The sequence below is a fragment of the Coturnix japonica genome, chromosome 19, assembly GCF_054131305.1.
Source record: "Coturnix japonica strain WE chromosome 19, WE-NBRP24, whole genome shotgun sequence".
In the NCBI taxonomy this organism is placed as follows: Eukaryota; Metazoa; Chordata; class Aves; order Galliformes; family Phasianidae; genus Coturnix; species Coturnix japonica.
In genome coordinates, this window is record NC_140681.1 from 14,288,123 (window position 1) to 14,313,468 (window position 25,346).

The 25,346-nt window shown below is 48.5% G+C and overlaps 1 protein-coding gene across 5 annotated transcripts in view; it reads left to right on the top strand.

Annotated features, from left to right (window-relative positions):
* Window positions 1-30: 30 nt before the first annotated feature.
* The window catches only part of B4GALT5 (beta-1,4-galactosyltransferase 5), a 40,005-nt gene continuing 14,689 nt past the window's right edge, over window positions 31-25,346 (top strand). For 2 of the 5 annotated variants that reach the window (XM_085519873.1, XM_085519872.1), the window contains exon 1: window positions 14,017-14,280. In XM_085519873.1, coding sequence (XP_085375999.1) covers window positions 14,154-14,280 — 127 coding nt within the window. In that variant the 5' untranslated portion in view covers window positions 14,017-14,153. Of the gene's footprint in view, window positions 127-4,803; window positions 14,281-25,346 lie in introns of those variants that run through there. The other 3 variants (XM_032448601.2, XM_085519874.1, XM_015882116.3) reach the window with 3 other exon arrangements.

Sequence of the window (25,346 nt, forward strand, 5' to 3'; positions counted from 1 at the left end):
AAAGCGGCTGCCGATAGGAGGGGGGTGTCACGTGATGGTGGGGGAGTGGCCGCGCGGGTCACATCGACGTCCGTTGTCTGTTGCTTAGCGACGCCGCGCCGGTGCAGCCCTCAGCTGCGCCGTGAGGTGAGCGCTGCGCCGCGCGCCTGGTGCTGCAGCGCCTCGTGTGTCCGTGCTGCAGCGCATGGTGTGTCCGTGCTGCAGCGCCTGGTGCGTCCGTGCTGCAGCGCCTGGTGTGTCCGTGCTGCAGCGCCTGGTGCGTCCGTGCTGCAGCGCCTGGTGCGTCCGTGCTGCAGCGCCTGGTGCGTCCGTGCTGCAGCGCCTGGTGTGTCCGTGCTGCAGCGCCTGGTGTGTCCGTGCTGCAGCGCATGGTGTGTCCGTGCTGCAGCGCCTGGTGCGTCCGTGCTGCAGCGCCTGGTGTGTCCGTGCTGCAGCGCCTGGTGCGTCCGTGCTGCAGCGCCTGGTGTGTCCGTGCTGCAGCGCCTGGTGTGTCCGTGCTGCAGCGCCTGGTGTGTCCGTGCTGCAGCGCCTGGTGCGTCCGTGCTGCAGCGCCTGGTGCGTCCGTGCTGCAGCGCCTCGTGCGTCCGTGCTGCAGCGCATGGTGTGTCCGTCCTTGCTTCAGTGTGCGCTGCTCAGCAAGATCTGGATCGCTGCTGTGTTATCAGCGTTACTCCAGTCCTGAACACAGCACCCTGCCATCTACTAGGGACAGAATTAACTGCACTAGACATAAACTGGGCAACTGCGCATCCATTCCTACATAGCAAATGGGGGCAGTGAGTGCTGCCCAGATTATAGGCTGGCCATGGCCGTACATGTGTCTGGTCACTGTATGTCGGAGGCACTGGAGCAGTAGGTGCCGTGCACACACACAGTCTGACGGCACCACGTGCATTTCTGCTCCTGTTTGGTTTGACCTTCTCAGGAAAAGCGTGGGTCTGTACAAGCAGACGGATTGGTGTGTAAAGCTTTGCTCATTTATTTGCAAGTCCCTTTAGAATTTCAGTCATGCACTGCAGTCAAAATGAAACTGTAGTTTCGTTTCACAGATACTCCTACTTTTTTTCCCTTCTTATTTATTTATTTATTTATTTATTTTAATGTAAAAGTAAAGGAATTTCAAGTAGTTATGGTCTTTAGAAATACAAACAAAAACAGATTTTGGCTAGAGGTGTTTTTCTATCACAGATAGGTGGGGCAGAGGTAGAGAATGCCTGGTTTCCTGCAGTTAGACTAAAGCCACAAACTCGCTCGTCCCTCCTTGCTCTCGTAATGTGGCTTGTGGTGGCCTTAAATACTCTTACGAGACTTACAAACAAAGCCAGTAAGAAAAGCTTGTTTCCTACAATCAGCTGTTTGCCAGTCTCCATTTGTTTTAACACTCTCTCCACTGCAGCAGTGTTTGAGACAGTCTTGTGTGCCTGACCAGCTCAGCAAAGAGACAAAGGTCCCAGTGACCCTTGTACAAGGTGGAGTATCTGGTGGCTGAAGGAACCAGCTGCCACTTGGTGAGGTGACTGGGAGTGAGCAGGAAGTCTGATGTACCCAGAGATGTCATTACTCAGTTTCTGTGAACTGTCCCATTTCCACGGAAATCAAGTGTCATCACTCAGAGAAGAGAAACCTGGGTGAGACAGCCATAGGGGATATCAAGTTTTAACGTATAAAAAGTACTGCTCTAAGAACTTGTGGTTTTCATGCCTTCTCCCTGACTCATCAGCAGAAAATGTCAATTCTGGCTTGGACTGTTGTGGCCACTGAAAAGGGGACAGAGAAAAGTGTTCACTGCCACAAAGTACCAATCCACTGCTGTGCTTCTCATGAACTGAGAGTGTGGCCACAGCAAAAGTAGGTATTTTGGCAGGAGGCTTTTCAACCTGCCTCTTGCTTGTGGTTTTCTGATACACAGCCACTGAGCTTCTACTGGTTAATGTGCGTCACAAATGTTTCTTCTAACAGATTGCAAGTATCTCACAGTAATTGAAGCCCATCAAAGATGATGTAGCTGTCAGATAAAATAGTGTTCAAGTTTAATTCTTAAATTATACAAAGTTATGTGGAACATAGAGGGCAGACAAAAATGAGGAAGTGACCAGGTGTAACCTCATGCTGGGGACCTTGGGAAAGGCTCTAATTTATGAGTGAGCACAGAACTCTATTTATGGGCATAAGACTTTGATCTCTCTTGTACTGTCGCACATGGACGGTGTCTGTTCTAGAGAACAAGGGTGAGAGATTGACACTAGGGAGGAGCTGGTTCAGCAGTTGAGCTAGTCTTTGGCCTTGAAGAGATCTGAGTTTGCCTTTTAGATTATCTACGAACACTGTGCTCCCAGGTGGGTCAAACACACTTGTTTAATCCCTTTGGCTGAAATAGAGATCTTCCTGCAGTGCAGTGCTTGCACAGTCAGGGAGTGCCAGGTGCTGGAGAGAAGGTAGCAGTGCTTTACCAGATGTGCCATAGAACTATTCTACAGATACCTAAATATGCCCATCATCTTTATAGTTTGGCTTTAGTGTAAAAGTAAAATGTTTTCCCAGGTGTGGATAGGCATTATGCTCTAAGCTCACCTAGGGACAGATGCTGATTCTGGCATGGAACAAGGTATAGACCAAACAACGAGAGGAACATGGGATTTCAGAGACATCAGGCAAAATCAGAATGCAAAAATCATCTTTGTCCATAAAATGTCAGTATTTGTAGCCCATGAGTGAGGAAATGCCTGTGGCTATGGCTATGGTACCTAATTAGTGTTAATAGTACATTTACTGCTTGGAAAAGACCTGGTGTTTGGAGGCTTCATAACCCTCCAGGACCAGTCACACAGTAGCTGCTAGAAGTGTTATCAGGCTGGTGACAGCAGGTAAGAGTGCTGGTCTGAAATCAGCCTCTGTGCAAAAAGATCATCTCTGACTTCCTTTTCTTTGTTTTTCAGCACACCAGTATAGGATTAACAAAGAGTGGTTTAAAAGGTGTGATGAATGATCTTTGTAATCAAACCCATTTGATTGATGTCTGTTTAATATGTGAAGTTAAGCATGCTGCTAAGCATGGAGTTTGCCATACAGTGTATTTGCTTTACTGCTTTTGAGCAAATGGGAAGGATCCTCTTAGGCTGACTGATGAAATGCTGAAAATTGTCTTAAATCCTTCTTTGTGGAGATTTTGTCTTCTTAATATGTTTTAGTATACATAGTGCCTTATGCTTTTTCTTTTTAGATACACATTGGAGGTGTATGCACATGTACATACAGATATATATACACTTAAAGTATACATATGCTTAAATGTTTACGTATAAGGAAGTATACATATGCAAATTCCAGCCACAAACTCACAGCAGGAAATGTCTTTCCTGTTGCTTTAGTATTTGCTATTTGAAACAAAGAGCCCAGTGATTTGTTTGCTTTTTTTTTTTTTTTTTTTGACATGATAAATCTGGAGTTAATCCAGGAGGAAGCAGGGGCAGAAGTACGTCATGCTTTCAGGTGGTATTCAGTACCTGGCAATACATGCTGCCATGGGTTTGCAATCAGGCTGAAATGCAAAACACTGGGATCAGCCTTTGGAAAGAGGGCCCTGAAGGGCTCCAGGAAGAATTATTCCCAAGAACCCTGTCATATCACCTGATGATAATGCTAGCCAAGTGGGCCAACAAACTGAGTTCCTCCCTTGCTTGGGCATGGGGGTGGGGTAGAGACCACCTATTTGAGGGCTGATGACTGACTTCTCTAGCCCCGTTTGCCCTCTGGGGAAGTACAGCACACCTGTCCCCAGTCTCCATTCCCTGCTGCAGCACTGGCTTGTACCCTGTGGGTACCATGAACTGCTCTGCCCAGTGGGCAGGCACAGGGAGCAAATGCTGTTGCACAGAGCTCACAACTCAATAGTCAGGCTATGCTTGGTGAATGGTTCAGGTGTTGCCAAGTGGGTAAAGGTGGTGCTGCCTCAGAGACACGACACAGAAGGATAGTCCTCACTCAGTCTTGCTTTTAAATGGGAATATTTTTGCACTGAGCTGGCATTGAGCTTGCATGCTGTGACTCACATGAGCCGCCCAAGCAACAATTGGATAGACTGTGTGTCTCAGCATGAGCTGGTTATGTTTAGTGACAGACTTTGGCAGGAGGCAGTTGCTGTTTTGCAGATGGCTAAGCTGAGGCTAGGAGGGGCCAGAGAAATGCTCCTGAAACACATAGCTGAGCTGGGGAGCAAATGTCACAGGGTCTGATCTGAGATGGTTGTCAGCTTTCTGAACAGCACTTGAAATGATGCCTACAACTTCCCCTGAATAATGGGAAGCTCTGCTCTCACCTTTTCACCCTAATCTTCTATGTACAGGTTTCTGTTTAGCTCCCAGTGCAGACAGCTCTTACTAACATTGCTTTCTTATCAGTCTTCCTGCACAGGCAGGCAGGAGTCCAACATGATGCAGCTCCACAGCTGTGTTATCTGCCAGGCCCAGGGACACAGCGACATTGCTTGGGGCCCACAGGTCCTGCAGGCTGCCTGTCTTCCTTCCAGCGGCAGCCTCCAAGTGTTTCAGCACACTCCAAAAATGAGGTGTCAGAGGACAGTGGTGACAAAGTACTATCTCTTCCATTTCTTCCTGCATGTCTTCCTCAAGGCATTCTAGTTTGTTTCATAAGGGGCTGTTAATTGCTTCATTTCGAAGAAGCATTGTGAGTTCATGACTTCTGCACCTTGTAACAGGTGAGATTTCTGGAGTGTATCTATGGATTTGGTGAATTTGATGCTTTGCATGTGCAAAGTTCTGGTCAGGATAGCATTAGAGTTTAAAAGGCCACAAGCACCCCTTCCCCTACAAGCAGCCAACAAGATGCCATGATCGGACACTTTGTCTTTAAAGAGCAGTATAAGCCAAGGCAGCCTGTCTCGCAGGCAGCCCCCCCAGTGCTGCTCAGCACACTTAAACTATGGAAGTTTCAGTACCCGTTGCTTCTCTCTGGGTTGTGCAGGGCCACCCTTACTCTCTGCTCTGGACCTGGCTGCTGCCAGCTTCCTCAGATACCCATCACGTGCTGGGAGGAACCACAAGTGATGTATTCGAGTTGTCCCTTAGTGAGAATGTGGCAGCTGTTCCTCACACAGAAGCCATTTATTATGCATGAGGTGAAACCAGAATGCCAGCTGCAGGAAGCCTGGTCTGGCCCAGCCCAGCTTTCTGCTCTCATGCCTGCTGCTGCCTGCCCCACAAGGAAAGGGACTGCTTTGACTTCTAAAAGCTTTTTTTTTTTTTTTTTTTTTTTTTTTGAGGGCAGTGTTTAGTTATTCTATGAATTGCATTCTTCCTGCTACATGAGAAAAAGTTCTTCCTCCTTCCTTATTACACTGTAACCTGAATGCCCTCCTGTCAGTGGGAATTAACAAGTCTTTGTGATGGCTCTGTGTCAAACAGTGTGGTTTTTTAGCTGGATTAGTTACTGGTATCAGCTCCAAATGAATCTTAGTATCCATTGTACCAGTGGGAAGCATCTGCTGTGGCTTGTTCACAAAGGAATAGCAATGGAAGAGAGAACAACTGTGCAAACAATGACAGGTCTTGCTCATGGATGTAGCCTGGAGGTGCTGGACACTCCCAGGGCCTGTCACCCTATGCTCTCAAACTGCCTCGAAAACCTGCCCACCCTTGCAGAAGGCAATACCAGGTCCTTGCAAGAGAAATCAGGAATTCACTTCTCATCAGCAGGTGGCTGCTCAGCCATCTGTGGGGAAGCAAAGATTTTACTTGGGAAGGCAATGCTATGACCCTGAGAATCCCCTTTCTCCTGTGTTTCTTGGGCTTCTGTGGGTGAGCACAGCATTCTGGGGCACTGTTCTGGCTGTGCCTCTGCTTCATATTGATATGGGCAGAGTGGGAAGAAGAAAGGCTTGATACTGTGCAAACTCTATTCATGAGCGGCTGAAACTGCTGTGCTTCCGGCACTGTTCCTGTCACAAACCTAAAACACAGCATGAAGAAAGTTCCCTCCACACCAGCCAGAGCCAGCTTGAAAGCAAAGTGTTTGAGCTGACAGTGCCTGGGGAGGAGAGGCTGGTTAAGAAAGAGAGAGAGCTGAGGGCAAGGGAATTGTTTCTTTCCTTGGAAAGGCTATTCTCCTTGGATCCTCCTCTCTTTCCAGGAAGAAATCAGCTCTGGCAGCCTTTGCATCTCTGCAGTGTCTCTCCTTTCTAGCCACTCCACAGTACACAAAATGAAAAAGGGTGCCTTGGCTGTTGCCGCTGTGCTGGTGATCCACCTTGTCCATTGCCATGCTGATGACCTGCTCTGTGCCCAGTAGAGGTGAGGCTGTGACAGCAGCTGCCCTGCTATGAAAGGTGACGGGCACCAAGGTGCGGCACTTCATCTTGCATTGGCTGCAGCCAGTCTCAGGAGATCTGACAGAAAAGTGGTGGTGTGGTCTCAGACTTGAGCTGGTGATTACGTTGTGCCTTCTCTCTGTTCCCCCAGCGTGGTGCTGGCTCAGGGTAACTAGAGCTGCTCTAAACCCTGAAATCTGCAGTGCTAGTGAAAATGTAAACAAAAAGCTGTTTGTTTAGTTCAAAATACCCTTATAAATGAAATAGCTTAAACCCAGGTTTTGCACAGTGAACTGCACCAAGTTTTTCTAAGTTTATCTGAGAAAAATATGTCCTTGTCAAAGCAGAGCTGGGTTTGTTGCTGCAATCAGGCGCTGTTCCTGGCAGACTTTCCAGGTAGCTGCATTAAGCTGTTGTGGAGAGCTGCTGAAGGTTGCATAAGATCAAAAACTCGGTGAACCTGACTGAAACACACTTTATGCTTGTAATGCAGAGAGTACCTGTACGCCTCTGAGTCATGAGGCGGTGACAGTTTGGGGACAAAGGGCAGTTGGGGCCAGTAGAGCCCATTAGGTCACCGAAACTGGCTGCTGTATGTCACAGATACCATCTGTAAAACCAAGCACTGAGCCTCACAGCCTGTGCTCCAGGAGGGTGTCTAGACAGACACAGAACTCATAGTCATGCTGCTTTAGCTGGGTGACATCAGGGAATGAAGAGCTCTCGCTTCCACTTCTGTTATGACAAAATTCAGCCTGATATATAGCTGGAGTTTTTCTGGCTGTGGCTACATTGTGTAGTCACCCTGCTTGTTCCTAACTAACAAATTATGAGCCCTGGCATCATCTTTAAATCCCACTTCAGGTGATTCTGTTTTGATGCAGCTCGCACTGGCTCTGGGGAGCTGGTGGCACTGCTTCTCTGTCCTGTTCTGCACCCTTCTCATGAGCTACAAGACCTGCACCGGGCTGGGCTGCTGGGCTGCCTGGAGGAGGTGACAGAGCATGTTCAGCCTGGCCATGGACCAAACCCTTCATCCGTGGTATTCAGACAGGTACACAGCATAAACACAGTTCAGCAGCATTCACCTACAGCTAAATCTTGCTAGTCATAGCCAGGTCAACAGGTAGAGACATGTCAGGGATCCCTGAGCTTGCTGGCATGAGCAGTGCCACGGTGCAGTATCACAAGAGGAAGAAGGGCAAGGAGTTGGCACAGACAACACCACGCACACCAGAAATTCTGTTTCCAATGGGAAATGGCCTATTGGACATGATGCCATCTTTCCCCATGGATGAGCAGGACCAGTGTTCATCCTCCATTCCTGGTCAGCGGGAGAGGTCCTAGAGGATTGGTGGCTTGCCAGCCTTACTCCCATCTACAAGAAGGGACATAAAGAATGCAAATGAATCACACTTGAAAAGTACTAACCCATCACATGCACATATGCAACTGTTCAGCACCTCCACAACAAATCTGATGCTTCCAGAAGCTGTTGGTCCTGCACATTCAGTGAATGATGGACAGAAAACTCCTGTGCTTTATCCTCCTGATGTTTGTGGTGTGTGGCAGAGGGTCTAGGGATGCCGCAAGTAACTCCTCCCCAGGTAAAGCAACTAGGCAGAAAAAGCACAGCTCTGGAGAAATGCAGACATCCAGGCAGCTTGCCTGCAAGAATGGCTGCAGCTCTAAAAGAAGCCACTTCCAGATGACCTAGCATCCCCTCACATGGGGAGACATTAAATCAATATTATTGCACTCCTATAGGCAGATCCAGCTTATGTCCACTGCTGAGGCTTCAACGTGTTCAGTAATAGCCAAAATGAACCACACTGGAGGTTGAACTGTGTGCAGGAGCAAGGAGATTTTCAGACCACATTGCCACTGCTGATGCTGTGGAGAGCATCAGTAAGACCACTCAAGAGATACTCTGCAGTCAAAGCCTGTGAGGGAAGGAAAAGGAATTTGTGCATGGCCTTGTGTGAAGGTCACTGCAGTGATAACCGTGGGTGTGTGCTGCAGAAGCAGTGCAGAGAAGACAGGAAGAGAGTTGCAGTGCTGTGCTAAGCAGGTGTGTGCCCTGCTGTTGGTGGCAGGCCAGCTTTCTGACTCCGATCCTGGACTGCTGAAATACTTCATTTGCTTTCTGTGCTTAGCAAGCCATACCAGTACCTGGGAACCCTTTCTTCACTCTGGGCTTCTGAGAGGCTGCAAGAAGCACTGGCCATTGAGCCTCAGATTTGTGGGACCAGGGCTGTGGGTGCTTGTAGCTTGCAACCATATATTCAAAGTTTGTGTTTATCTGGTGCAAATAATCTTATTTCTGGTTGCTAATTTTTCAGAAGGATTCAGCAAAGCTTACTCAGAATGCCTGAACTGGAGGGAAGTTACACATTTGGTGTTTTAGAAAATGAATTCAAATGGCTTTTCCAAGGGATTCTCGTCACCATCACCATCCATGGTGAAAGCAATTAAACCTCTCTTAGACTGATACTTCCATGCAAAATAATTATTATATAGCATATTGCCAAGATCAAGCACAGCCAAATAATCCACAGGAGGCACCAGTTCTGAGCTCTGTGCTATTGTTCTCCAGATGAGGTATAAATCATTTGCAGCAGCAGCAGCAGCTGTTTTTAGCACTGGTAAAGGCCTCTTGAGCCTGATTTCACCTTTTCTGCTCTCAGCCATGCTTGCTCCTGCAGAGATGCAAGGATGAGATATTTATAGAACAACAGCAGGAGTCCCGCTGTGAACAGGAGCAAAATGAAGCATGGAGTAAAAACATTAGGATTTCCTCAGAATAAAACAAACATAGCAAAGGTGCAAATGCTCCTTTTGGGAAAGATAAAAACGTGGCACAAATGGTGTTGGTGCCAAAGGCAGGCAGTAATTAAGACTGGAGGAGATAACCTAGTGGGCAATGCCAATTGTTCTGACAGATCACTCTGATGGGGCAGATGCTCCTTGACCATGGGTGTAAAACATGCCTTGACTCCACCAAAAGCAGCATCAGTTCAGCAGCCCTGGGAATGCTGTGCTGATACATGGGGCTGTGCATGCCTATGATAGTGCCCTCGCACTTGGGGAGATACTTAATTCAGTAGATCTGGGGAAGGTTCTAATTCACAACACTGATGTCTTTTGCAGATGGAAATCCAATTAAGCTGCTGGCTTCCATGAGTTAATTTTGCATTATGTAATTATGAGCTAATAGAAAGCAATTTTCCCTGAAATGTTTTTTGTTCCTTGGTGTCCTCATCCCCAGACTTCTGGAAGACAGTCACATTTCTGCAGGTTGTGAAGTTCTAAATTCTTTTCCACTGGTGGCTTGAGTAGAAGCAGAATTCATCTCACTTTTTTTTTGCCCACGGTGTTCATTTTTAAATCCAGCCCCGTGTCTGAATAGTCCAAGAGTTTCTTTTCCATCCACAAGCTCCCAGCAGCAAGAGGCTCGATCCTGCCCATTCCTCCTCTGTCCTGTAGATGTCTGTGCAGTTCCTCCTGGACCAGGAATAAAGCAGCACACCTCCACAGTATCCATGACCAAGAGTGGCTTGAATGGAGAATCTCCTGGTATCCCAGTCCCAACCTTGTGGTGCAATGAATATTCTGAGTATTGTTCATTCTTGAACTCGTAGACGGATTTGTCTGCTTGGTAGTATTTTAGCTCAGCAATGGTCACAGCTTTTTTTTGCAAGGAATTCTGTCAAGAGGTATTTTAATATCTGGATGAGTTACACTTGTGGTAAATGACACGATAATGTTATGTGGTCTGCTGAAGTTTCCTTTTTTGGTAAATTTTGGAAAGTACCTCCTGACATATTCTCCAGCCAAAATATTTAGCTCAGAGGCATTTTACTTGTTTTTGGGAAGCTGGGCAAGTTGATGATCGTCATTAGTGGTGCAGAGTCTGGTTGGAGACCCGTAACTAGCGGTGTTCCCCAGGGGTTTGTGCTGGGTCTGATCTTGTTCAACATCTTCATCAATGACCATGTTTGCTGATGATACGAAGTTGAGAAGATTGGCTGACACCAAAAGAGAAAAAGAAGACAGAGGGGACCTGATCCAGTTCTATAAATATCGAAGGTGTGGGGGGCAAAGTGATGAGGGCAGACTCTTTTCAGCAGTGTGTGGAGACAGGACAAGGGGAAATGGCCAGAAACTGGAGCATAGGAAGTTCTGCACAAATGTGTGCAAGAACTTCTTTACGGTGAGGGTGACGAAGCACTGGAACAGGCTGCCCAGGGGGGTGGTGGAGTCTCCTTCTCTGGAGATATTCAAGACCTGCCTGGATGCCGAGCTGTGCGATGTGGTGTAGGGAACTTGCTTTGGCAGGGGGGTTGGACTCGATGATCTCTGGAGGTCCCTTCCAACCCCTACAATTCTGTGATTCTGTGATTCTGTGATGGGGTTCAGATCATCAGCATTCTATGAAGGGCTGACTCAGAGGTGTCATGGTTTTGTGGTGTTGCTGTGTGTCATGGGCACAGGTAAATTTAGGTAACCCGTGACAAGAGGTAATGATATCAGTTGAATTTCTGAAAAGTGCAGTGACAAGTTTAATATTTGAACCTACTGTTTGGATGACGGCGACCTTCCAAGTGAGCACGGAGCTCTGCAAAATCATTTTTGTTCCTGTTGTCTCCTTTTGGGAGGTCCAACACATCAGTTGATTTTGCTTAGGGTGAAAGAGCCCTATGGTTAGGCACACGCATGAGTGAGTGCTAAGATCAGCGCTCTAACAGTGTTATTAGAAAGTTCAGTGGGTGACATAATCGGAGAACTGGGGTAAAGCAATCCTTGTCAGCAGCACCTTGCAGCAGTAGTGGAGTTCCTTAATTTTAATAAACAAATGTCTACCTTCAGTTTCCTTTCTATTACTGCCAACACACTGATGTCAGATAAAACAACAACATGTGTGGGTGGCAGTGATCTGATACCTAGCCTAAAAAGCCAGGACCACTTAGGTGTGCTCTTACTACCAAAGTACACTTCCTGTTGTGTCTTTAGAAAAACCTGCTGCATCAATCGTTACGTCAATGTACTGGCACCCAGAAGATGATACGCTGCATGAGTATGTATTGTATGTTCTGTGACTATGCGTGCGCATGGAGAAAATATTTACATTCTCACTGTACGTGCATCCTCTCTGCCCTCCTCCTTCTCACAGCCTGTGATGACACTGATGGCACTGATTTGCAGCAAGCCCTGTTTTGCATCTGGAGGGAGCATATTTCTTTTGCCCACAGCCTGCAGATCTGGGACCTGCTCAGCATTCAGTCCATGCAGCATCTCCCATACAGCTCAGGCTCTGCTTCACTCTCAAGATATCTGGCAGCAGAAACTCCTGGGAACATCTCAAGCAAATGGAGCACTATTGAGCAGCTGGATGGCCAGCATGGTGAGGTACTGACTGTACTGACCTTTATAAGTGGAGATATTTTCCTTATCAGAAAATTGAGGTTTTCTTCTGGGAAGTCTCTATCATTGGGCTGAAGGTGCCAGAGGCTCCAGCAGCAGCAAGTGACAAATCCTCCCAAGCACAGGCGAGCTGTGACACCCTTTCTGCAATTTACCCTGTGCAGAAGCATCAGAAGAAAACTATTGCTCTGGATCACTTTCCCTTTGTGACAGCTGTCAGCAGCTGATTATAATGGATGTGTTATCAAAGTGGAGCAGCACACAGAACATTTCAAACCCCAAACTTGAGGCTCAGCGATTATGTTCCCTATAGGAACATAATGCTCCCACCCCTGCCTGCTCCCAGCAGGACCTGGTGGCACTTTCTCTGCAGCAGAGTTTGCTCATGGTAGGGCACAAGTGGTGCTGCAGAAGGTAGCAGTGGGACAGGAGCCAACTTGTGTCCCCATGCATCCCCTTCCCATCACCATCAGCTGCTCCCATACAGCCCCCTTCCAACATACAGCTCCTTCCTCTCTGACTATGTACTGGGCCACCCAGTGGAACAATCCAGTCTCTAAAAACCCTCCTCTCATTTGGTTTGATTTTGTTGGTGGCAGGGAGAAGGCAAGGGGAATGGTCTTGGCTGTTGTTTGAAACCACTGGGCTGGCATTCAGCAGATAGGCTGAACTAGAGAAGCAGGGCAGGGACAGGAAGAGGGGAAAGAGCTGGGAAGGAGGAGAAATTATGTGGATTGATGGGGCTGACCTGAACCCAGGCAGACTGGGAGAAAGCGTGAGGGGCAGGCAGAGCTGCAGGGCTCTCACTTCTTCCCTTCTTGAGCCTCCTGCAGCTCTGCCTGGAGCCAGTTTCTGGTTGTCTCCCCTAGTGATGTCATTGCTAATTAAATACATTTGCAAGGTTAGGTTATTGATTGTGACAGCACCTCACCTTTGTCTATATCTGCGTCAGACATTTAAAAAACAAACAAAATCCCAATAAATCTTCCTGGATTTCTTTTCCTGAGGCATCCTTTAAAGAGCTGAATGAAAGCTGTTAGAACAGCAGATCCAGACAGCACTCAGCAATGCGGTCCTGCTGCAATACTGTGGGCTTTTAGCAATTAACAGGGCTCAGGACTTAATTTATTTCAGTGAAGGTGGTGATGGAGTGGCAATTCTGGAAAACAAGGAGTGCAGGTGTCCTTGTTCCCAGAGTTCATACAGCTCCTGCAGCTTCTTCAGGGAAATCCCTACTTACCTTCTCAGACTCCTCTCTCTGGGGGATCTTCTGTCTTCAAGATCCTTCTGGGCCTTTCCACATTAAGAAAATCCCTCATCTTTTAGATATATATATATATATATTTTCTGCTAATCCAACTCATTTTTGCTTTATCTTCTTTTTTAATCTACTCCCTCCTCTCTGAATCCATGCACTTAACATGAGGGCATTTCTCTCACATTTATCTCACATGGGAATTGTTTTCTTTCTTTGCCTTTTGCACATGCTATTAGAAGGGAGGTGAATCATATATGTGATTTTGCCACAGATATGTGCAAAAGTATTTAATTACTCTTGAACAAACCACTCTGCCAACTGCCACTAGTGCTGATTGCTGTGCTGACCATGCTGACTTTGCCCATCTGTCACCATTGCCCCTGCCCAGGGCAGGACTCTGGAGATGCTGTATCCTGTGGCACTGTACAGCACCTGGCACTTGTTCGCTCCTGCATTATGGTGGGCTGGGTGGTGTTACTGGGTATCACCTGGCCATTGCTGAGTGTTCCAGGGGTATGGGTGGACATCCAAGGCCAGTGCAGCATCCTGATACCATCAATGGCATCTGAGGGCCATGCCCGGGTGTTCAAAGGCTACCTCAGATTTTCTGGAGTCATCACTTTGCATCCCAGAACAACACCTGGGTATCCTGAGGCCATCCCTGTATGTCCAGGACAACGTCCAGGCGTCCTAAGGCTGTCATCAGTTGTCCCATGGTCATCGCTGGTGTTTGGGTGCCACCGTCGTGTGTCCCAAACCCCACCAGGGTGCCCCAAGTCAATTACCGGCTGCCTCAAGGCCAGCTCCGGCATTCTGAGCTCACCGCTGAGCGTCCCAGCGTTGTGCCTGGGTGTCGTGGGGCTCCCACCGGCCGTCCCAGGGCCCCCCCTGTTTCCCCAGGGGACCTACTGGAGGGAACCGAGCGCAGGGCGGGCGGCGCCCGTCGCCCCGTGCCGAGGAACCCTCCGAGCCGTGCGCTCTGCAGCGGGGGCCGGAGTTTGCGGCCGGTCCTCGCCCCGCCCCGCCCCGCCCCGCGCCGCTGTGGCTGCTTCATGCGACGGCGCTGGGCGCGGGCTCGGAGCGGCTGCGGTGCGGCGCTTCCCGCCGGGCCTCAGCGCATGTGAGCGGCAGCGCGGCGGCGGATCGGCCATGCGGTGGCCCCGCGGCCCCCGCGGCGCCTGGCGGCTGCTGCCCCGGCGCTCGCTATTGGCCGTGCTCTTCCTTTTCTCGCTCTCCTCCTCCTTCCTCTACTTCGTCTATGTGGCGCCGGGCATCGGTAAGTGGCGGAGCCGAGGTGCTTCTCCGTTCGAAATGCTGAGTAATGCGGGACGGCTGCCGCAGCGTTCCTCGGGGCCCGGAGCGGGGCCCGGTGTTCTTTCTCGGTACCCCACTCCGTGCTGCTCCGGCGCCGGGCTGTGCGCCCCCGCTTGTCACCGGCGTTGGAAAAAGCCCGGATCGGGGCGGGGGGGGGAGGTTGGATTCCCCTGGGATCGCGCTGGGTGTGTGCGTGGGAGCGGGCTCACTTCTCCGTGGGCACGCGCGGCCGTTTCCGTGGCCCACGGGAGGTGCGGGCCGGGTCTGACCGCCATGGGCTGGCGGACGGAGCCCTGTCCGAGCTGTGTTGGTGTCCTTGGAGCTGGGAACGTAGCCCCAAGCCCACCGGCCGTCGGAGTTGGGAAGAGGCAGTGTTAGATTTCTGAGTGTCGGTGATCAAAACTCTCCCTACTTATTATCTTTTCTTAAAGCAGAAAGATGAGAGTTATGTATTTTAGAAGGATGGATACTTGTCGCTGTTTTTCTTTATAAAGTACTTGAAGGGTGGATGGAGCGGTCGCCTACAGAAATGGCCAGCCCCGCACGCCGCTGTGTGCAGGACTGTGCCCGTTCGGATGGGGCGGGGCTACTGATGCTTGGGAAAGCAACTGTTGTGTTTGCGCTCTGTATCGCGTTTCTGCAAGAAGCCAAGGCTCACGGTCAGGTTGGCCTTCAACTCAGCTTTTATTGACGATTCTTTCGAAAGGATTTCTATTTTAAAAGAAATAAAAAAAATCTTGCAAATGGGGTATTCTCCTTGAAATGTCATTGATATTGCTTGTGCTGTCCTGAGTTCGGACATTATTATACATACTTCTCAAGGTAGCTTGCGTAAAGGTTATTTAGAGAGCGTGTCCCACTGGTGCCCCTGGGTTCGGGAGCCGTTTGCAGGGCAGAGTGGGGTGCTGCTGGTATGTGAAGCCCTGAGAGCAGGGATGCTCGTCCTCAGGATGACCTGACTGGGGCCACTGGCCCAGGCCCTCGGCTTGGTGCTCCAGGGCTTTGCTGGCCATGTTCACTGGCAGCTGTCATGTGGGTTGGCCTCAGAGCGGTTGAATGGCTCTTATGCATCTAACTGAGAATGCTATTGTGCAGGTGCTGTCACATGCTCCCCCCCCCCCCCCCCCCCCCCCCCCCGTACTGCTTGGCATTTCCGTGGCCGTGCTGCTGGTGCTGGCTGTATCAGATGCATCCCTTCCCATGCTCCTGTGCAGGGCTCACAGTTGTCTCTCCTGAGTTGTGGTGTTACATTGTCTCATCCACTTTGAACTGTTCTGGTTGATCAGTGTTCCCAGAGATGCCATAGGATACAAAGTTTGGTGTAAAACCAGCTGTCTTCTCAGAGGTTTTTCTTACTTGAACCAGAGCTAACACAGACACAAACCACCCTGTGCTCTCACTGTCTGAGATGCTAAGATATGAAGCAGAGACGTGAAGGTGGTCCATGTGGATGTTAGTGCTGTTCTCACTCATCTATCTCCCTGTCAGGTGACAGAAGATCTGGTTCCTGCTTGTTCCCCCCAACTTCCCGGCAAAAACACTCAGTTGTGAGAGCCCAGACCAGTGTTCTGGGGCAGCTGGGCTCATCATCCTGCCTCTATTGTAGGCAGTTTGATTATTTATTTATTTATTTATTTATTTTAGGCCAGTATCATAAAGAGAACTTGAAAGAAAAGCTATTTGTCCTGATAAGATGTGAACAGTGCTGCAGATGTCAATAAATTGAACAAGTGGTATGTGAAAGGGGAAGTGCCAGACATGTTGTGAGGCCTTAGCCACGGGCTGGCTGTCTGCAGAGGCTGAGAAGTCATTAATTCCACTTTGTGGTCATACCTCAGTTTAAAAAAAAAAACAAAAAACAAAAAAACACATCCAAATAAATGGGGCCTGAAGCTGAGGAAGCTGTGTATGACTCTGAACCAGCCTGAAAGGTCTTTAATCTGTTCAGAGTTTAAAGCTGATGAAAAAAGTGCTCCTATAGCAACCCTTGGCTTGTGGAAGGGCAGGAGGACCTGAGGGGCTTTTAGCTGAGGGCCGACTGTCCTAGGGCCACGTGGGGACTACTACCTGTGATGGATGTGCAGGGTATCCCTTCATGAGGACATGGTCACCTTGGCAGAAAACAGAGGTGTCCATAACATCTGGTGCAGATTTTGGATGGGGATGATTTGGGGGAGAATGCTGTGGAGCTGCTGAGGCTTGTGTTGGAGCACTTGTGTCCTGGTACCAGGAGAAATTGGGGCAGTTGCAATTCTGGTTGCTGTCTCAGCATATTGGCGAGGAAATTGATGGCTGGGGAAGCAAGAAAACAGCTCTCAGTGCCCTGCAGATAGAGCCTAGCTCAGATGCCAGCAGGGCCACCTCCCCATCAGCACTACCTGGTGCTGTCCTGTGCTCCAGGCTGAGTAACAGTGGCTTACTCTTGATTGCATGGGTCTTTGCTGTGCATGATGGAAACACGAAGAAGGATTTTGTTTGGAGCCACTGAGGGCACAAGTGGGAGAGCTCAACGTCTGTGGGCAGGAGCTACACTTGGCACCTACTGTGATCCTACAGCTTTTGGGACTTCTGTTTGTGTGTCTCTGGCTAATTTGGAGCCTGGGGTAGCTCCTTACTTATGTCTCTAAGCAAGGTTTCACCTTTGAAGTTGAAATTTGTCATCGCAGATTTTTACAGAGCAATCCAATGTAATCATTCAGCATCTTTTTCTTCACAGAACACAAATAAAATGCTTGACTGTTTCCTTCTTCAAGCTGCACCACAAGAACTTGTGTCCTTGGTTCTGGGTCTGCAATGCCCCCTTAGGAAGGCATTGGGCACTGAGTGGCTTGCACAGAGGAAGCCAGGCCTTTTTGCCCCACACTTTTCCTTTTTAATTCCTGGTGCAAATGGGGTTATTATGTGGGTCTGTCTCCTCATGGCTGTTGTGAGCTCTGTGAGGCACCAATTGTTCTGCTAAAGGCTGAGCTCAGGGCCAGGGCCTGGCAGGGCTGTTCCACATGCAGTGGCCAAGAGGTTGCTGCTGTGCTCCTGTGAGGGCTGGGGCTCACTTCTCGTGCTGCTGCCTGTCTGATGCAGAGGGCTGTAAGCTGCATGGGGCTGAGAGCAGGCTTTGTTTTAGTTATGAGTAGTTGCACTGAAATAATCTTTAGAATAAGTAATGCCTCCCTGAGATCTAACAGGAGTCAGCCTGCTCCATAACTCTGCCTGCAGCCCAGAGGCTGGGCTGAAAGGATGCAGGTGCAAGTGGTGGCTGCCACACAAGTGTCACCTCTAGAAGCTGCTTCTTCTTAACGGCATTTGGGAGGCTTGTGCCCCCAGAATTCATTCAGAGGGCTGCTGGTGCTTCAAAGAGCTGTGGTAAGAATCTCTGGCTGTCATGGCTTTTCACATCACAGTGACCCAGACAACTCTCCAGGAATACAGGAGAATTTAAATTGAGTGAAATATTGATGCCTCTGTAGGTAAGCTGTAATTCACTTGGGCTTTACTTCCTCAAAGCTTATCAGAAATTGCTCCAGACCTGTCGTACAGGGCACAAATCAGCAGCATTGGGCCTGGATTAAATCTGTGACGTAAGAGTGGTTTTCATGGTTAGTCACATTGCTTTTAAGTACTCTTCTTTTGCACTGCATTTAGGTGGCCAGCAGCATGATACCACAGAGGGCAAAGGCATAACATTTCTGTATATGTTGCTTTGATCTTTGGTAGAAATATCACTCTGCTACACTTAGTTGCTCCACGGTGATTATTTCATGCATTGTCCTGGCAAACTGCCATACATAATAGCAGTGCCAGGTGTGAACATAGCTAAATATTTTGCTACTGCTGACTTCTTGGAGACAGCATGACTCTGGGCTGGCTGCAGGATGCCACGGGTCTGCCTTGGGTAAGGAGGAGTGGTGGCAGGTGTGTCTCTGGGGTTGGGCAAGTGGCCCTGCAGGGACATCTGCAGTGGTGACTTGAGGATGAAGAGCTGCTTGTTCTTCCTGCTATGCATTTTTCATGGAAATGCTGGCAGAAGGAGCTGTGATCAGGCTCAACAGCTGCTGGAGGAGGGATTTGATTTCTCTCCACTCTTGGGTTTCACTTTGAGCCCTGCAGCAGCAGGAAGAGCCATGTGGTTCTGGGCTTGGCATGGCAGCTGAGTATGGGATGAAGGTATGGCCCTGTGAGGGGAAGTGAGGCTTGTGCTGTAGCATGTGCAGCCAGGAGGCTGCTGCAGCTTCAGCCTGTTATTGGGGGCTTGCGGGTCGCAACTGAGGAATAGCAAGGTCTTTCTGGAACAGGTAAGTTACTGGGTTTTCTTCACTGTTAAACACCTGAGGCAGTAATTCGTATTGTCTGTCAGGTGCTTCTGGTTTGAGTTATTTTTCCGGTGGCTTTCTTGGTGTTGCAACTGCAGGGAGAACATGAGTAGTTCACATTTCAGTGACTTGTCTCTGTGAGTGTATGGGAACCATTAAATCCCAGCCTGAACCACTTACTGAGCACCTGGGGAAAAGACCTGGTCAAGGCCTGGGAGCACAGGTGAAGGCAATTCAGCTGTGTGACTGGAAGGGATGGAGCACGTCTCTTAGACCTCATTTAAGTGCTGACTGCCACTGGCAAAGGATCTCTTTCTGGAGATTCCTTGTTGGTGAAGCTTTCCCCTGTGAACCCAGAATCTTCCGATACGGGTAAGCAATCTTCTCCATTTCCTTTATAGTGCCTTTCTATCATGCCATCCTTCTGTCATCACACTTCTGTTGTAGCACCTTTCCTGTTGCATTGATCTGTCAGTGAGCATGACTTGTGAAAGTCACAAAGCCTTCTAGGTTAATACCTGTGAATTAATTGCATCAGAACTTCAGTGATACGCAGCGGACCAACACTTAGAGCGAAAGCATCAGTGCAGCCAGTGCGGTTTTCCAGGAAACCTGATCTTTTTGGGCTTGGGAAGCCACCTATGGTCACAAGTTCCAAGTCACCTCAGGTACCTTTAGGGTGGAGAGGAGAACTCTGGTCCCACTGCGCATTGTGCCTTGAGCTGCTAGCTCAGGTGGGCTCCTTAATTGTATTAATTTTGCCAGCATCTCCTAGGATGAATTCTCCTGGAGAATGGAGTTGAGCCTGCAGGGAGCAATGTGTCCCTTGCTTGTCCCTGCTTCAGTGCTCTCGATGTTGGTGTGTTTTAATATTAATACAGTGCATGGGGTCCTTGCATGCACTAAACTCATGGGGGCCTGTAAGGTGGAATAATACAAAGATAGTAGCAGATATTCAAAAGGATATTTATAGAGGAAAAACTCGCTGATATGGATGCCTTCACTGGGAAATGCTGAGGCAGTCTCCAAGAGATGCTGCCTTAGTGGTGGTCAGCCCATAAATGAGGTGTAGAGGAGGTGGAGTCAAGCTAAATTACTTTCACCTGTGCTCCCACAGCTGACCGATACTTGCCTCAGCTGATTAATCAGAGGTTCAGGCTGTGATTACCAATTTCCCATACAGGGCCTCAAGGGGCACTCCATTGGATCAGCTCTACTGAACCCCACTGTAGTAGCACTGGGACTGCAAACCCAGGAGAAAAATTCCACAGAGCAAAGGAAACCTCTTCCTCATCAGCTTTGTTTTTAAAGCAGTATTATTGCAATTGGATGTGTTTACTTTGACAAAAGCTGTGCTAGGTTATTTTTGTGAGGTTTATTTCCATGTTAGCTTTTCCTTCTTTGCATTCAGATTGTTCTGTGTTTTTGTCTGGCAGTGCTGTGAGCATCAGTGTATTAGTATGGTTAATGTGTGTTTTGAGGCTCTCGCCTCTTCTTGAAAAATAAAATCTTGGAGATATGTTTTAACACAGAATGTTAAATTGTGATTGTTAAATCGAGCACTTTGAAAAATGGCAGGGTACATGGGAACTGTTGAGTCATGGCCTGAACTACTGATTGATTACCTGAGGCAAGGATTGAGTCAGCTGTGGGAGAATGGCTAAAGGCAGTTCCTTGAGCTTCCTAGATCCCATTTAAGGGCTGGCTGCCATTGGGAAGGATCTCTTTTTGGAGAACGCTCCTTTTTGGAGTGAGCCTAGATCCTCAGATATGGCTAAGCATTTCTTCCTTGATTGTTTCTTTTTCGCAATGCTAATCTTTCCAATTATAACACCTGTAAAGTGCTGCTCTTCCAACTATACACAGGACATTTAGCATTGCTTCAGAGCCCCTCTTATTTTGAAAGGAAAGGTAGACCAGAAATCTGGGGAGTGCTGTAAGTGCTTGGCAGGAGAATGTCTCCAGAGCTGTCCTATCTGCTGTTTGGCTGGGCCCAGGAACAGTGGGAAGCATACTTGTGGGCTCTGGCACAAGGCAGGAGTGACAGGGAGGGTACAGAGCCCTGTGCTCACTTACAAAAGGAGTTTTCTGGGCCTTTCTGATGCTGTTTAAACCTATGCTGATCAGGTGAGCTGTGGCAGGCTTGTTCTGTTTGTAGTGACTGTGGGCATTTTGTATGAAGTCAGAGCTGTAGTAATCTGTTGTGGCACTGTGGGTAAATAACACTGCAGCTGTATGAGAGCCTGGTTTGGGCCCCAGCATCAAACCCAGAGTACAAGGGAACTGCAGGAGGTTAGTGTCTGCTTTAAGTGTGTTTTGGCTGGAAGCACTTAGCTGAGTGGGGATACATCCATGTGATTGGGGCTGAATCCCTGCTTGGCAAGGTGAGCATGCTGCTGTGCAATGCCTGCAGAGCTGTACTCTCTGCCTTCCTGATCTACAATGTAAAGACTGAAGCATTTCTGCATGGAGAGTATCTCTGCACATTTGTTAAGCAGAGAAAAAGCAAACATGGTGGAAAAAATCCTTTGTGCTGCTGTCACGCTGTGGTGTGGGCGTTGTTCTTCAGCTAGGGCTTGTTTACGTATCTAGGGAGTTATATGGCAAACTAATTGATTGGTTTCGCTTGAAAACTTAGCAAACAAATTGAAGGATCTCTTCAATCCTGACACTGCAATGCCTGCATCCTTTGCATTGGAAGGGCTGAAGACTGAGCTGCACTGGAGCTTTAAACACACTGATGTGCTGATAGTATGCTCCTGCTGAAGGACTAGAGGGTTACCTGCAAGCACAGCATCTACCCTCAGGATTGTGCAGTCCTTGGGTATAGGCCCTTCTTTCACTGGTGGCTGTGAGCGTGCTGCATCCTGCACAAGGGTTTGAAATTACCTGCATGGTTGCTAATGTTTGCAAGGTGCCTCTGGGCTCTTAACAACAACAAAAATCAACAAAGCATACAGAATAAACGAGGAAAACAAGTACTGCAATGCAACAGGTAGACAGAAATGAACAAATTTTGTTTCCTCAACTGGCTGCTGAAAGTAGGGAAGCATTGCAGTGCTCCCGCATGCGGTGCCTGGGATATCTGTGGTGCACTGGGCTTGAGCTGTGCAGTGTCACTTGTCCTGTGTCACTGCTGCTGACTTGATGCTGGTGGCAGGGCCCAGGGCTTGACCAGAGCAAGTTGACAGCCCAGAAAACACATGAGAGAAGGTACTGGCTGATGCAAGAACCACAGTTAGATAGAAGGGCCATGTGCCAGAGCTGGTAAGCCTCAAACTGAAGTGTCAGCTTGCCTGGGCTATGTCCAAGATTTGCTGTTTGCTCTACTTCATCTGGGGCTGCAGCAACCATCCGGAGGGAACTGTGCGTATGAGGTCCCTCTCCCTCCAGTCTTATGGAGCTGGGGGAGCGTTTGGCTCCAGCACCAGCAGCATGTGTAGAGGCAGTGGCAGCCAACCTGACCGGAGCCCACTGCTGAGGTGGTGTGAAATACTCCAATGCATGCAGCTCAGTCTCTTATTCTGCAGTCATGTTTTTCCCCTTCAGTATTTTTCCAGCTGGTATCTTGCTGCCAGCACCCATATTAATAATGCATGATTTTCTTTTTCTTTTTTTTTTTTCTTTTTTTTCTTTTTTTTTTAAGGTGCTTCCTTCCCAGTATCCCTTTCAGCTGCTGAGTCAGAGAAGATTGTTATAGCAGCAGCCTCTGAAGCAGTGAAGTGCCCCTGCAATGCTCAACTGCATATCATTTATCATGCATAGTTACTCTGTGGGCAGCTCTTTCCTGACTGGTTGAGGATACAAATGCCAAAAAGATGTTTCCTATTGCACCAGCTGGTGACTGGTGTGCACCACATGCTCAGGAACAGATTTTCTCTACTGAGCCTTCCTGTGTAGCATTTGATTAAAGGAAATCTCATGTATTTGCTGCTTTTTCTGCTTTAGAAATCCTGTGAAGGCTTCTTTTTTTCTTCAGATTGCCTGAGAACATGCTTGAGGACTGTGCCTAAAACCACTTTTTTCTTTTTCTCATAAATTCTGAAGCCTGTATTTTTATTTTTTATTATTTTTTTCAAAATTCTTTGCACTCTTCCAGGATCCATGCCTGAGCTTTTTAAGGTAACAGTGCTGACAGAAGCCCATTGTGTGTCTGCATGGGTAAATTCACTGTGGCAGTCGGGGCATGCTGCTGCAGCATGCAGCCTGGGAGCCACAGATGCAATGGGGATCTGAGGGGCTCAGCAGTAGCTGCTGTTCTGAGCCCAGCCCTGGTGCTGAGTGTGCTCCACATCCCTGTCTGGTACCTGGGGATAGGTGTTAGCTGCGTTGATTCCCATGTTATTTGCTTTCTATTGGCTCAAATAAAAACATGCTGTGCCCCCAGGAGCAGGTCTCCCCTAGCCCACACTGTGGTATGGTTTGTTTGTTTTCTTTTTCCTCCTGTAGCTGATGTCAGTGGTATCTCCTGGTAGGGCAGTACTAGGGTTTTGGGCTTTGCTGGCTGTCCTGCAGTCACCTCTCAGGATTGCTCCCCCACATTACTGGGGAGAGCCTTGCAAAAGGAGCCTGTGAATTTCTGTGCCCTGAGTTCAGAAGGCAGTGCTGGAGCAGCAGGGGTGAACATAGTGCCTGATGCTTGGTGCTGGTAGGGTTGTGCTCACAGATGGAATGCCACTTGCAGCTAGTGAGACAAGCCCTGGACTTCTTGACTAATGAGATTTGGGTGGATTATGCTATGTGTTTAATTAAGGGCTAAGCTCATTGCTTATTTGAAATGGATCAAAGTCCTTGAACGTGCTGGTCTGGAGACCGGCTATTGAGCAAGACCATCGTGTGTCTATGGCCCTGTGGCTTCTGTTTCAGTAACCCAGTAGCTCAGCAGGCACTTAATAGACAGAATTAACCAAATGTGAAATCAGTCAAGAAAAGTTCCCAGTGATAGGGATGCAGGGGCATGGAGATGATAATTGTTCAGTGTTGTGATGAAATTTGGGGAAGGTGTTTTCCTTTTCTCACTTTCAGTTTGAGACTGTTTTCCCGTATGTGAAGTTCCGTGCTTGGAGACTGCTGGCACACAGGCTTCTACCCTCTACCTGAGCAGCTGATACTTGCTGTGAGCTTGCTGTGTCCCTGTTGCAGATAACATTCTTCAGTGCTTTCACAGGCACTCACCAAACACAACTACTGTGAATTGGGAACTGAAAATGTTGGAGCCCCCAAGGGCCTGTGCTTGTAACCAGGTCTGCGTGCCCTTGTCTCTGGCAGTAGCATGGTGTTGAATGCAATGCTTGCATCAAGCCTGCCGTGCAGCATTTATTTTTGTGGGAGCTGGGAAGGGTGGAATTGTTGATACAAGTGGGTAGAGAAGTTTGTTTAGTGTCTTTTCTCATCATCTCTTGGATGGACTGTTGTGCACTCGGGGTCTCCCTGAACCAGCAGGGCAAGGGTTTTTGGGTACATAACTGTCCCTTTCTTGCAAGATTGTCTTTTTGTTGTTCCAGGAAGTGTTAGTGCTCTTGGCTGTTTCGTACCTGTGTGCGCTAACATCACCCTGGGAAGAGGTATCCCATCTGTGTTAAGCAAAATATTTACAATACACCAGCTATTCAAATCATCTTCCCTCTTATTAAAAATACATATATAAAAATAAATAAATATATTTGTGTATATTCCAGTAACCTTTTTCCATCCTGCCATTCTGCCAAAGGGAGGCAGCTGCAGGTGCATGGCTGCAGCTCTGCACACGTAACCATGAGCATGATGATCTGAGAGGCAGAAGTAGGCAGCATGGAGGTGAGTTGTTGGCTACTGTGGAGGAAGGAGATACTGCTTAATTCTGCTTTGAGGTGAATTGACTTCCACCGTTCTCACACTGCAGATGACTGTGCTCCCGGTTCTCTTCCAGCGCAAGCACACTGCTTTTCTTGCATTTGTAATTCCATGCAAGCATTGTTCAGGCTACCTTTGGTGTTTCAAAGCCTTCAGCAGGCTTGCCAGATGGCAACTCAGCCCAACAGTACCTGCTTCCCAGTTTCTCAGTGGACCTTGAGTTATTAGTTTCCAAACTGGGGTTTCTGCTAATCCCTTTTGGGCAGCTCTTGGATTGCTCCCTTACAGCATGGAGCTTGGAAGCGGTGCAGGAGTTCAGTGGGGAGGCTGCCTTAGCCTGTGTATCTTGTTTGTTTTGCAAACCTGCTTCTTATGTTAACAAGTCTTCGGATCCCTGGTAAACAGGTGTGTGCCTTGGAGAAACACCTGTTGCTGCTGTGTGTGACCTTCAAGTTTCTGTTGGGAAAGAGGGAGGATAGTTCTGTGTCACTCCCAGCCCTCACCCTCTGCACTCATCGGGGTTGTTGAGCTGTACTCTGCAATTTCTTGGCAACTAAAGAGCCCCCAGGCCATGAGGGGGGTGGTCATAGTGTAGGGCAAGCAGGGTGGCACCTTGGGATTATGGGAAGTTTGTGCACAGTGTATGCCCCAGGCTAAGCTTGTGTCAGCTCTTTTCCTGTTGGTATGAAACAGCAAAACCTGGTGGGGTGTGAGTGTGGCAGCTGTAAGCTTGCTGTCCACCACAGGCTGAGATTTTGCTTGTAAGTGATGTTCCCATTGCAGTAAACAATGGCTTCCCCTTCTCCCACAATGCTCTTTTCACAGGCAAAGAACCCAAAAATAAGAGCTGAACGGTGCTTTGGTCATAAATGGCAGTGTAAAATACCCT